The sequence below is a fragment of the Sebastes fasciatus genome, chromosome 20, assembly GCF_043250625.1.
Source record: "Sebastes fasciatus isolate fSebFas1 chromosome 20, fSebFas1.pri, whole genome shotgun sequence".
Classification (NCBI taxonomy): Eukaryota; Metazoa; Chordata; class Actinopteri; order Perciformes; family Sebastidae; genus Sebastes; species Sebastes fasciatus.
Window position 1 is genome coordinate 17,311,841 of NC_133814.1, and position 12,102 is coordinate 17,323,942.

The 12,102-nt window shown below is 42.4% G+C and overlaps 1 protein-coding gene across 2 annotated transcripts in view; it reads left to right on the plus strand.

The window, feature by feature from the left end:
• The window catches only part of adkb (adenosine kinase b), a 123,226-nt gene extending 114,882 nt beyond the window's left edge, over window positions 1-8,344 (plus strand). For both annotated transcript variants that reach the window (XM_074619462.1, XM_074619463.1), the window contains 2 exons: window positions 7,596-7,682; window positions 8,005-8,344. In XM_074619462.1, the coding sequence (XP_074475563.1) occupies window positions 7,596-7,682; window positions 8,005-8,129 (212 nt within the window). In that variant the 3' untranslated portion in view covers window positions 8,130-8,344. The remainder of the gene's footprint in view (window positions 1-7,595; window positions 7,683-8,004) is intronic.
• Window positions 8,345-12,102: the final 3,758 nt, after the last annotated feature.

Consider the following 12,102-nt stretch of genomic DNA (forward strand, 5'->3'; position numbering starts at 1 on the left):
AGGGAATACTGGCTACAAGGCTCTTTTTTTAAAACTGGGTTTATTGTCCCCAAAGTTACAGTATAGATTAAACGCTGCAGAATTATTTCAAGGTCTACTTGGAGAAATCTTAGCAATCTGTTTTAAAAAGCGGGATGTTTATGTTCTATACCTCACGAAGGACAAAATCAATTAACATCCTCCGCCATGAGAAAGACTTCCTCTCTTTTCCCTTTGGCATCTCACGTTGAAGTGTTTTCTTTCATGTCTACCCTGAAAGGATATTGGTTGGCGATGATCTTTTGCCTGTGGTTACAGTAATTACAGGCATATGTATTCTTTTTTTTCTAACTCAATTGTGAACAAAGATGTTGGTTATGATAGGGGAACAGATTGAATGTCAACTTGCTCCTATAACCTGTCGCGTTTGCCAAGAAAGCGTTGTTTTCTTCTCCGCGGCTCAGAGTTTGGCTGCAAAACGCAACAGGAAACGTTCCAGAAGAAGTATTCTCGTGGAAGTTTCTCGCATAAAGATGTACTTAAACTCGGAGCACTTTAGATCATGCCTTTTAGCTTGACAGTTATAATTCCCTGTCATTTAGCAGCTCGTGTATTAATCGTTTTACTTGTTTAGATGATAAAGTGTGACAGGATCAAAGTTAATTTGAATGGCGTGCCAACTATTTGATCTACCTGCTTTCTGTCAAAGCAACAATAGTGAGCGCTGGAACACAACCAAGCGGAGCATGTAATAATTTCCGAGTCAGAACAACCCTCCATATGCTCATTTTCCAATAAAGCAGAGGTCGTCTTATTTGCATGTACAGTCACTTTTTTTTTTTTTTTTGTAACAGGAGAGCATTTTCTCAGTCAGTGTTGTGCTGTGAATTGGCATTGTTAAAGAGAATAGCCAATAATAAAGGACCTAATTGATACTCATTTTCAAAGAGACGCCTGTTGAAAGAATTTCTTAAGTTTAATCACCACCATTCAAGAGTTGTAATGAGGGAATTATGAAGAGCGAATTAACAAAAGCACACAATTATAGCTTACTCGAAGAAAAGTATTTGAATTCCTTCTAGGCTTTTCCATCCATCCATCCATCTTCAACCGCTTATCCGGGATCGGGTCGCGGGGGCAACAGCTCCAGCAGGGGACCCCAAACTTCCCTTTCCCGGGCCACATTAACCAGCTCTGACTGGGGGATCCCGAGGCGTTCCCAGGCCAGAGTAGAGATATAATCTCTCCATCTAGTCCTGGGTCTTCCCCGTGGTCTCCTCCCAGCTGGTCGTGCCTGGAACACCTCCCAAGGGAGGCGCCCAGGAGGCATCCGTGCTAGATGCCCGAACCACCTCAACTGGCTCCTTTCGACGCAAAGGAGCAAGGACTCTACTCCGAGTCCCTCACGGATGACTGAGCTTCTTACCCTATCTCTAAGGGAGACGCCAGCCACCCTCCTGAGGAAACCCATTTCGGCCGCTTGCACCCGCGACCTCGTTCTTTCGGTCATGACCCAACCCTCATGACCATAGGTGAGAGTAGGAACGAAGATTGAACGGTAGATCGAGAGCTTTGCCTTCCGGCTCAGCTCTCTTTTCGTCACAACGGTGCGGTAAAGCGAATGCAATACCGCCCCTGCTGCTCCGATTCTCCGACCAATCTCACGTTCCATCGTCCCCTCACTCGCGAACAAGACCCCGAGATACTTAAACTCCTTCACTTGGGGTAAGGACTCATTCCCTACCCGGAGTAGGCAAACCACCGGTTTCCTGCTGAGAACCATGGCCTCAGATTTAGAGGTGCTGATTCTCATCCCGACTGCGTCACACTCGGCTGCGAACCGATCCAGTGAGTGCTGGAGGTCGCAGACCGATGATGCCAACAGGACCACATCATCTGCAAAAAGCAGCGATGAGATCCTCAGCACACCGATCTGCAAACCCTCCTCCACCCGACTACGCCTCGATATCCTGTCCATGAATATCACGAACAGGATTGGTGACAAAGCGCAGCCCTGGCGGAGGCCAACCCCCACCGGAAACGAGTCCGACTTACTGCCGAGGATCCGAACACAGCTCTCGCTTTGGGCGTACAGGGATTGGATGGCCCTGAGAAGTGCCCCCCTCACCCCATACTCCCGCAGCACCCCCCACAGTATCTCCCGGGGGACCCGGTCATATGCCTTCTCCAAGTCCACAAAACACATGTAGACTGGATGGGCATACTCCCAGGCCCCCTCCAGGATCCTTGCGAGAGTGAAGAGCTGGTCCGTTGTTCCACGGCCAGGACGGAATCCGCATTGTTCCTCTTCGATCTGAGGTTCGACTATCGGCCGAACCCTCCTTTCCAGCACCTTGGAGTAGACTTTACCAGGGAGGCTGAGCAGTGTGATACCCCTGTAATTGGCACACACTCTCTGGTCCCCCTTTTTGAAAAGGGGAACCACCACCCCGGTCTGCCACTCCTTAGGCACTGTCACCGACTTCCACGCGGTGTTGAAGAGACGTGTCATCCAAGACAGCCCCTCCCCACCCAGAGCCTTCAACATTTCTGGGCGGATCTCATCAACCCCCGGGGCTTTGCCACTGTGGAGTTGTTTGACTACCTCAGTGACTTCCACCAGGGTAATTGATGATGGTCCCCCATCAGCTTCCAGCTCTGCCTCTACCATAGAGGGCGTATTGGTCGGATTCAGAAGTTCCTCAAAGTGCTCCTTCCACCGCCCGATTACCTCCTCAGTTGAGGTCAACAGTGTCCCATCCTTACTGTACACAGCTTGGATGGTTCCCCGTTTCCCCCTCCTAAGGTGCCGGATGGTTTTCCAGAAGCACTTTGGTGCCGACCGAAAGTCCTTCTCCATGGCTGCTCCGAACTCCTCCCACACCCGCTGCTTTGCCTCCGTCACGGCAGTGGCTGCTGCTCTTCGGGCCCGTCGGTACCCTGCAACTGCCTCCGGAGACCTCCGAGATAACATATCCCGGAAGGCCTCCTTCTTCAGTCGGACGGCTTCCCTGACCACCGGTGTCCACCACGGTGTTCGAGGATTGCCGCCCCTTGAGGCACCTAAGACCTTAAAACCACAGCTCACCGCCGCAGCTTCAGCAGGCTTTTCCTTTCAGTTTTATTTTCTCTGTTGCAGGTTACCTGTCAAAGCACAGCCATACTACACTCCCACGTATTCACCGCCAATCTGCTGCTTCACTCATTTTGTCAAACCAAACTCTAGGAACAAGAATATGTTAGTGTAAAAAAAAAAAAAACTACAGCAGAGTTTTATTGATTGAAAATAATGTTGCCGATGTCATTACAGTGAAATGAGTTCAGCGAAGCGATGTTTTCAGACGTTCTACAAGCCAGTAACAACAGACTCTGAATATTTTGGCAGGAGGGTTTTTTTTCTTTCTTTTATTGCCATTTCCATGACAGATTTTTGCCAATGAGATCTTTGTTACAGGCGGCTGGGGAATAGTTGGACTGTAACCCGAGTTAACATGTCAGTCAAATTTAATAATTTGCATGAATGTGGTTATGTGAACTTTTCCCATGCAGCAGAGTACAAACTTTAACTGCGGCCGTGATGATAGATGGAAGAGAAATATTGGATGTCTGTCGTGCCAGGCTTTTAGAGACTGTGCTCAACAACAGTGAGCCGATCAGTCACAAATGTTGAAACTTATGTCTCTTAGGTGCTAAAAATTCAAATTCACATGTTCACATCTATAGGTTTTACTAAATATTTGAAGATTTTTTAAAAACAACACAGTACTTTTGAGCTACAGTAAATGCTAACGTCAGAATGCTAACATGCTCACAGTGACAATGCTAACATGTTGATGTTTACCATGTTCCCGATCTTAATTTAGAGTGTAAGGATCATAGACAGGTAGAAGTGGACGTAGTCAGCGTGACGTTACCTATTGGTTTGTTGACTACCGCTTTGAAGCCTCGAGTTCGGCATTTTGGCCGTCGCCATCTTGGTTTATTCAACCAGAATTGACACTTGAGGGTAGAGCTAATACAACCAACACTGAATAAGACATTTTAGGCACGGATAACTCCCAGACCGGGCTCATTTTCTCATAGACTTTTATACAATCAGACTTCTTTTTGCAACCAGAGGAGTCGCCCCCTGCTGGCTATTAGAGAGAATACAAGTTTAAGGCACTTCAGCATTGGCTTCACCTTTCATACAACATTTGCTAATTAGCACTAAATGTACAGCTGGTGGGAATAAAATTAGTAATGAGTCATAAACCAAAGTATTGGGAACATTTAAGATATTGACTTGATGATGACGTAAATTCCACTGCACTCCATCCAGTAGTAGTTGAGATATTTCAGTTTAGACCAAAGTGGTGAACCAACCAACCAATAGAGCAACATTGCCATCTCAAGAGCCACACAGCTAGCAAAAATTGCAAGCGAGCAGTAACACAATGTGATTACTTAAAGAACCTACTGATAATCATGATATACTGTATGTAAGTCCCAGTTGTAGAACATTTTAAAGACAAAATGCTGTATTCTATGTGACTTTAGCTCACAAAGTGGTTCTGTATTCTGATTATTTTATGCAGAAAGCAGCTGTGATTGCTAAAATTGGCAAAATATACTAGATTTTGTGGAAAGAATTGGAGAAAAATGTTGATTTCCTAGAAGGACTGGCTGAGTGAAATAAAAGGAAAAAAATAAATATCAGCCAAAGAGCTAATAAGACACAACAGAGGAACAAAAGATGCCCAATGCACGTTAGAGTACAATCACAAGAGTCATCCATTCCCCAATTAATTTAAAGGATTTTCAAAAGAATCCACATCCAGAGCTGTTGATTGCGACAACATAGCAGTAGGTCTAACAGATTCAAATTTGTTCAATCTGACACCTCTGGATGAAGTGTTAACACAAAGATGAGCTTCGTGTGACAAGTTACCTGGTTGCAAACTGTTTTTCTAACAAGACCTGACTCCTCCTGTATACCACCCACACTGGAGAGGGTAATCATCTCTTTTGTAACTACCGTAAACATATTTACAAAGTTATTTATATCTCATTTCTCGGGTCTAATGAAGAGCAGAATCTGCGGTGAACACTTGCAGCAGTATTCGGTTTTATAGCCGCAAAGTGCATCGCGTAAGCACGACCACATCTAACGTTTCCTAACTGTGGAATAAGTGACATAACTGTAATTTATTATTAGCACATTTTCCATGGCGGTTAATCGTTTCAAGAGGGAGGAGGATTCATCTGTGGCATTAATTAAGCAAAGTCGTTATGCTACTAATTAGCTGATCCTAAAAGGATTCTTGTCTTATTGTAATTTATTATCAAAGTGACAATCTCCTGCTTTCCTTCTAAAGAGAGAGTGTGTCATTATGAAAACACAATCTAACTCTTTATCTTAACAATCCTCGGTACCTGACCTGTAATACAGTCACATTCTGCTCTGTAATATGTCATTTTCAACCACAACCTGATGCAGTTTCTCTCACAGTTGGTGTATTTCAGTAATTTTCCTGACATCAGGTGTTGAGCATATGCTCGGCGGCAGGTTGTGTATCTTTTGCCCTGTAGGACGAGAGCAGAGATGTATTCAGAAACTGATAAGGCGCGGGGTGTCTTATCTGCGGCGCAGATATTCTGTGAGCCATTGTTAGATTAGCAGGGAGCCTCATTAAACAACTTTTTGTAGTTTTTTTCCCTCATGTTCTCCTTAAACTTCCAACCTTTTTTTCTCAATAAGAGGTCTGTCAGCCTCCTCGTGTTCCTTTTATCCACATGTCAGTCTTTTGTCTCCTGCACCTTTTTGAAGGTTCACGTCGGCACCAGAGCCCTCAGATTGTTTGAAGCTTGTGTGTGTGGTTTAGATTGTTCTGACATAAGTTGCTGATTTAATGTCACTCTACACCTCGAGACTTTGTCATCTGGTAGATTTTTGTTTCGTTCCCCCCCCCCCCCTCGCCTTTAAACTGGAAGTCCCTTTGAAGTGCATATGCTACTGATAATTGAAGCAATATAATCCACTGAAGATAATAAAGAGAGCCTCATTTAATGGGTTCCGTTTTGAACTGAAACAACACACAGCAACTGTTCTTGTATTGTTTTTAATTTGTCAGAGCACTCACCTAAAGCGTTAGAGATGTTTAGAGTTTTTGCATTTGATCATCTGTTGCATTTATTCAAGCCAACGCAGGACATTGAATTATTTTATATACTGAAGTGTCCCTTAGGTTAACATCTAATTCACCTAGTAATTTCTGCAGAAACAATAGTTAAATAATCCATTTGTCCGTCGACGGAAAATAACTATTTTCATAATTAGTCAGTTGTTTACTGTAGGCTATGTCATTTATCAAGAAAATGCCAAATAGTCACTGATTATAGTTTCTCAATTGCTATAAATTTGCTTCTGTTTCAAATCTTTGTAAATTAAATGTGTTTAGGTTTTGGATTGTTGGTCAAACAAAATCTGATAGACTGAAAGATTTATCCAAAATATAATCAATAGATTAACAAGACTTTAGAGTCTATAGCCGTGCTAGCAGCTCTGTGAGGCTGCTTCGAGCTAAATGCTAACGCCAGCATGCTAACATTCTCACTGTGACAATGGATTCATGTTTACAATCTTAGTTCAGTATGTGTTAGCATGTTAGAATTTGTTAATTAGCACTTAACAGCACTAAAGTACAGCTGAGGCTGATGTAAATGTCTTTTGTTTATCAGGTATTTGGTCATAAATTAGGCATATTGCGATATACCAGTGTTGACGATAACTGTGATATTTAAAAATGAAATATATGATTAGGTTAATAATACACATATGATAATATTGTTTAAATAATCCAGCGCCTCTTAAATCATTTATCGTGGCCAAAAGAATTCACGATAACGATATTTTCTATAGATATCGCAGTAATATCGTTATGGTGAATTCTTTTGGCCACGATAATCATGTACTGAAATTCTAATATTGTGACAGTCACATCATAAACCAAATTATTTATAATAAATTTTGACCTGATGTGGTTACAATTCATCCTGAGGGGAGACATTATGGTTTGCACCAAATTCTATGGCGATCCATCCAATAGTTGTTGAGACATTTCACTCAAAACCACAAATGTCAACCTCATGGTGGCGCTAGAGGAAAAGTCGGGGATCACCAAAGTCATTAGCATTGCACTGCTTTATCATTTCAACTTCATATATTTGATTGTTTAGACTAGCGTATTTTGAGATTAAAACCTTGCGTGGTTCATAGTTCTTCACTTTAGCAAACTCTTAGCAAATATTTAGCTTGGGTGGCCATAATGATGCTATATGAAATTTCCTGTCCTATCAAGGCTAAATGTTTAGCTTCCTTGATGACTACATTTGAGTTACTCAACATGTATTATGTTGTACATACTGTACTCTAAGTCATAATCTTCTATTTCACACATTATTAATTAGCCATTAGCCATGCCATGCTGAAGTGCTCGAGTCTCCAATTATAACAAAGCCTTGCTGTGTGAAATGACCTATGATTTTTTTTAATATCAAGTTACAATCAAAGAAATAATGAGCCCAAACACTAGTGCTCAACTCTAATTAACAGCCCTCTTGTGTTCTGACCGCAGGTGAGAAGGTGACCGTGTTCCCTGTTTTGGACATCGACCAAAACGATATTGTGGACACTAACGGAGCCGGAGACGCCTTTGTGGGAGGTACGGCATGAAAACCATCCTCCACGCAGCTTGATTTCTGTGTACAATCCCAATTAACCTTTGATACCGGCCAACTATGTAACGTAGTAATGCCTCCCGATTATATGAGCGTGACATTTAGCCTGCTGTTTTCACTCTGTATGAGCTGATCATAGCACCACATAAAACAGTCATCATTTGGGTCCTGTTGAGGATGAAACGGCATTGTCCCTTTACCAGGAAACCATTACTACCCGGCTCATATTAATGATAACTGCTCCCCAAACTATTCTGGAGGTGATGGAGGGCTTACAGGTTGACCTATGCTCTTCTGTCTACCCAGGATTCCTCTCTGCGTTGGTCCAAGAGCACGCGTTGGAGGAGTGCATCCGGGCTGGACACTACGCCGCCAACGTCATCATCAGACGGGTCGGATGCACCTTCCCAGAGAAGCCAGAGTTTCACTGATGCACATTCTGTCTTTTTCCACAAGATACTTGTATATGTATGCTTCAGGATTTTATGTACATTTTTTTTTCTATTTACACTGACTCACTGCATGGGACTAAGTGCTACAGCTTGAATATTTTATTAAGCTCGAAAACGCAACTCAGATGTTTTAATACAATTCAAACAATGTGCTGGTATCGAATATTGGAATAAAATGGTTATGTTTAAAGGAGCATTCCACTGAAAATCGATCTTTTAGGTATCAAAAACTGAACGCCTGTAGGCCTGAAAGGTGTATCACCACCATTGATCTATATGTTTCAAGGATCTCCACAACAGAGCTAAACACCCCCAGTGTCCCAGTACCACCTACTCATTGCATTGAGTGTGTGAGTGGTGTATTTATTGATTTATTTGGCAAAGCGACGACAGTTTGGATCACACTAAGAAATGGATCAGCGGTGAAGAAGTGCATTATCCTGCAGGATACATTTAAAAAGTTTCTATGGACATGCGGCTCTGAAAAGTTTGTTGTTTCCATCATGAAGGACGGCAGCTGTAGTCGGCTTCGATTCACAGAAGTTAGAATTGATTCGGATGGTGACCCGGAGTCACGGCCAAAAAAACGTCCATAGAAACTTCTCAAACCGTTCCTGCATAATCCGCTGTTCATCCCCATGCTGAATATTTTCCAAACAATTTTGCCAATAAATTGCTAGTTACACTGCTTCCACTGGAGCTTCTGAGATATGATATATCTAGTAGTCTAAACTATGAGTGCCATCCTTCATGAAGAAGAAAACTACAAACTTTTTAAAGCCTTCTATCAAGCCTGCAGGGGGATGAGTGTTGTGATACTACATACCATAAAATAGAGTACATTTCCACTTGGGTATTGCTTTAAAGGAACAGTGTGTAACATTTAGGGGGATCTATTGGCAGTAATGGAATATAATATTAATAAGTATGTTTTTTGTTTTATGTTAATAATCACCTGAAAATATGAATCGTGTTTTCGTTACCTTAAAAATTAGCCGTTTATATCTACATAGGGAGCGGGTCCTCTTCACGGAGCCAGCCGCCATGTTTCTACAGTAGCCGAGAAACAAACCAAACAATGATTCTAGATAGGGACATTCGCGTTTTTATGTTTTCGCGTTGGCCACTGTAGTGCAAATCAGATGCAGAATTAATTTTTAGTTATAGCCTTATTAAAACGAGTTACTATCACTAAACAAAACAACCCAGCCACTATCCATCTGCAGCCATTCTATATTTCTACAAGTGGAAGTTGGCAACCCTACACACATATTTAGCAGGGAAAAAAACTCATGACTAGTCGTTGCGTGTGGCCGGGACTGGGAGAGGCTGCAGCGTCATCTCTTGCTGCATTCACTTGCACTCAAACATCGGAGCTTCGCCCTTGTGAATTTCCGACCAGCCAAAACATTTCATATATGCTGTACATGAGGTGGCAGCTGGGGTGGCTGTATTAGTGTTAAAACTAACAAAAAAAAATTCTGCTCGCGCCCTCCATCCATTCGCATAATGGGGCTCTCCATCTCAAATTCCATGGCACACCCACAGTTTTTTCAGTCGGTTGCAATCTGCAACCTCACCGCTAGATGCCGCAGAATCTTACACACTGCACCTTTAATGTTCAGCTGGCATTCTGCAGGATTTGTGGGGGTCTTTCCATTTCAAAAAGTGACCGTTTTAATGGGACAAACTGCAAAGAATATCTTTTGTTATCATACAAATGAAACAATATCAAACTCATCCTACCGAGATACCAAAACAAAGTTAGTTTCGACATATAAGATTTGTTTTAGCAGCAGCTGAAGTTTCTTTAAATGCAACAACAACAGGGTTTGTGTATTTCCTCATTATTAAATCAGCCAGAGGCTCCCTCATGCTAATCACTTTTGGACAGCTCAACACCCTCCATTATGGAGGGGACCGTGTGTGTGGAGTGGGGGGGGGGGGGGGACCAGGACCAGGACCAGCCTGGTGTCCTGGCTCTGCTCAGTCACCCCCACTCATGCGTGTTGGGTCCTAACTGGACTCTCGGGGTGTGGAGCTGCACTGCATGGCTACAGGAGATCATTTTTCCTCAGTTAAGGGATTAGTGGTCGCTCTTCGTGGCGATCATTAGAGGGACCTGAAAATTAGGCTGATCCTTCGTACCCAGCTGTGCCGTCGCTGGGGGTTGGAGGCGAGGATCAGAGGGAGGCCCCTCCCCTCCCACTGTGGGCCAGCGCAAGTGTTGGGCAGCGTCTCAAGTGTTTTGTAGAAAACAATTCAACACTCATCTGTTCTACAAAGAAGTGTGATTGAGAATAACATTATTTTTGTTCCCCTAGAACAACCTGTTACATCATATTTCTTTTATTTCCAGGAGGAATCCAGCTTTTAAACTCCCCTGCACGAGAGCGCTCTCTTTTCTGTAATGAGGCATAGTTTATGCATTTATGCTAATCGGGGGCATCTAGGTGAAAACATTCTCCAGCCAAAATGTTATTAACAACTTTGAGACACTTTTTTTTTTTTTTTTCATCAGCATTTTTTAAGGTTTCACACAGATGCGCTTTGAAAAGGACCACATTTCTGATTGGGCAAGATCACACTCCATGGCAGCTGGTTCATTTGCTTCTCAAGATGACAGATGGCAAAACACAAACACAAAAAGAGGGAGCCATGATCAAGTAATGAGAATGCCTGCCACAATAAGGAAACTACTTTTTTTTCTCCTCACTTTTCCTGGTAAACTTTTAGCTTTGCTCAATGAATGCGAGAGGTTGAAAAACAAACATAAAATCTGTGCATTTAATTTACATTTTACTATCTGTTTTCTAAGCTAGTGAGCCAGAGGCGTTTTGAAATTTCAGTTTTATTGTGTAGCAGCAATATACAAAATCTCATTTACTGTTTTGAGTTAAATACGATGTTAACGACTTTGAAGTAAGTTGACTTTGTGATATTTGCTCACAAAAGTGAGTTCACGACCAGAATATATTTTTTTTTTCTGAATGCAGGCAAAGGAGTAACTGGGGCCCTGGCCAGTGTTTTGCCCCGCAGATGGGCAGCAGTGTTTGTGAACACCAGTGTGGCAGTTGGCAGGGATTGAGTAGGGGGGATGGGCAGATTGCAATGGCACATGCTCCAATTCAAATTATCCCTGGACCCATGCAGCAGTGGAGGACCTGCTGGGGCCCAGGGTGGCATTCATTATAACCAGACACAGGCAGGTTTGGTCAGTGGCTCCGTCACGACACCAGCCCTAAACACAGATTTATTCACATTTCACCTGCTTTAACAACAAGCAGCGCCTCAATGAAATCATTTATTTATACATATTTACCCCCAAATTATCAGCAAATAGATTCAAATAAATGTCACGGACTGAATGGCAACAATAACTCTGAATGCTAAATGGGGGGGAAAAGACATGCAGGTAAATAGAAAGAGGTCATATAAGAAGAGCATCTGCACACTATATAAATGAATACAAATCAAATCACACGTCTTCTTTATAATGGTTAAATGTTTTCATTTCTGTGCGGTACAGTATGTGTTTATAATCTGATGGGAAGTTACCAATTATCTCTCTAATTACATCTGTATTACTGCATGAAAAATTAGCTTTCTGGCATTTCTAATGCTGCTAAAGAGTTGGTGAATGAGCTGAGGGGAAATCTAAAGATTTAATGATCTAACAACTATTCCTTGGGCAAGTTAATTAGCAGATTATGGTTGTTGATAGTATTGGCCAGCTGCAAGAAATAGTTAAAATAAAAATGCTTATGTCACATTTACTGCCCATAGGGAATAAATGTTAATAAGGGTGTTATGACATAAAAAAGCCTGTGCTGTGCTGAGGCTAATCCAGCAACAACAACAAAAATGTGAAGTGTAAAAAAATGTTCCTCTTGGCTCATCACTAGGACATGTTGATGGAGGGGGGGAAAAAGTGAAATTGACAATATCATTG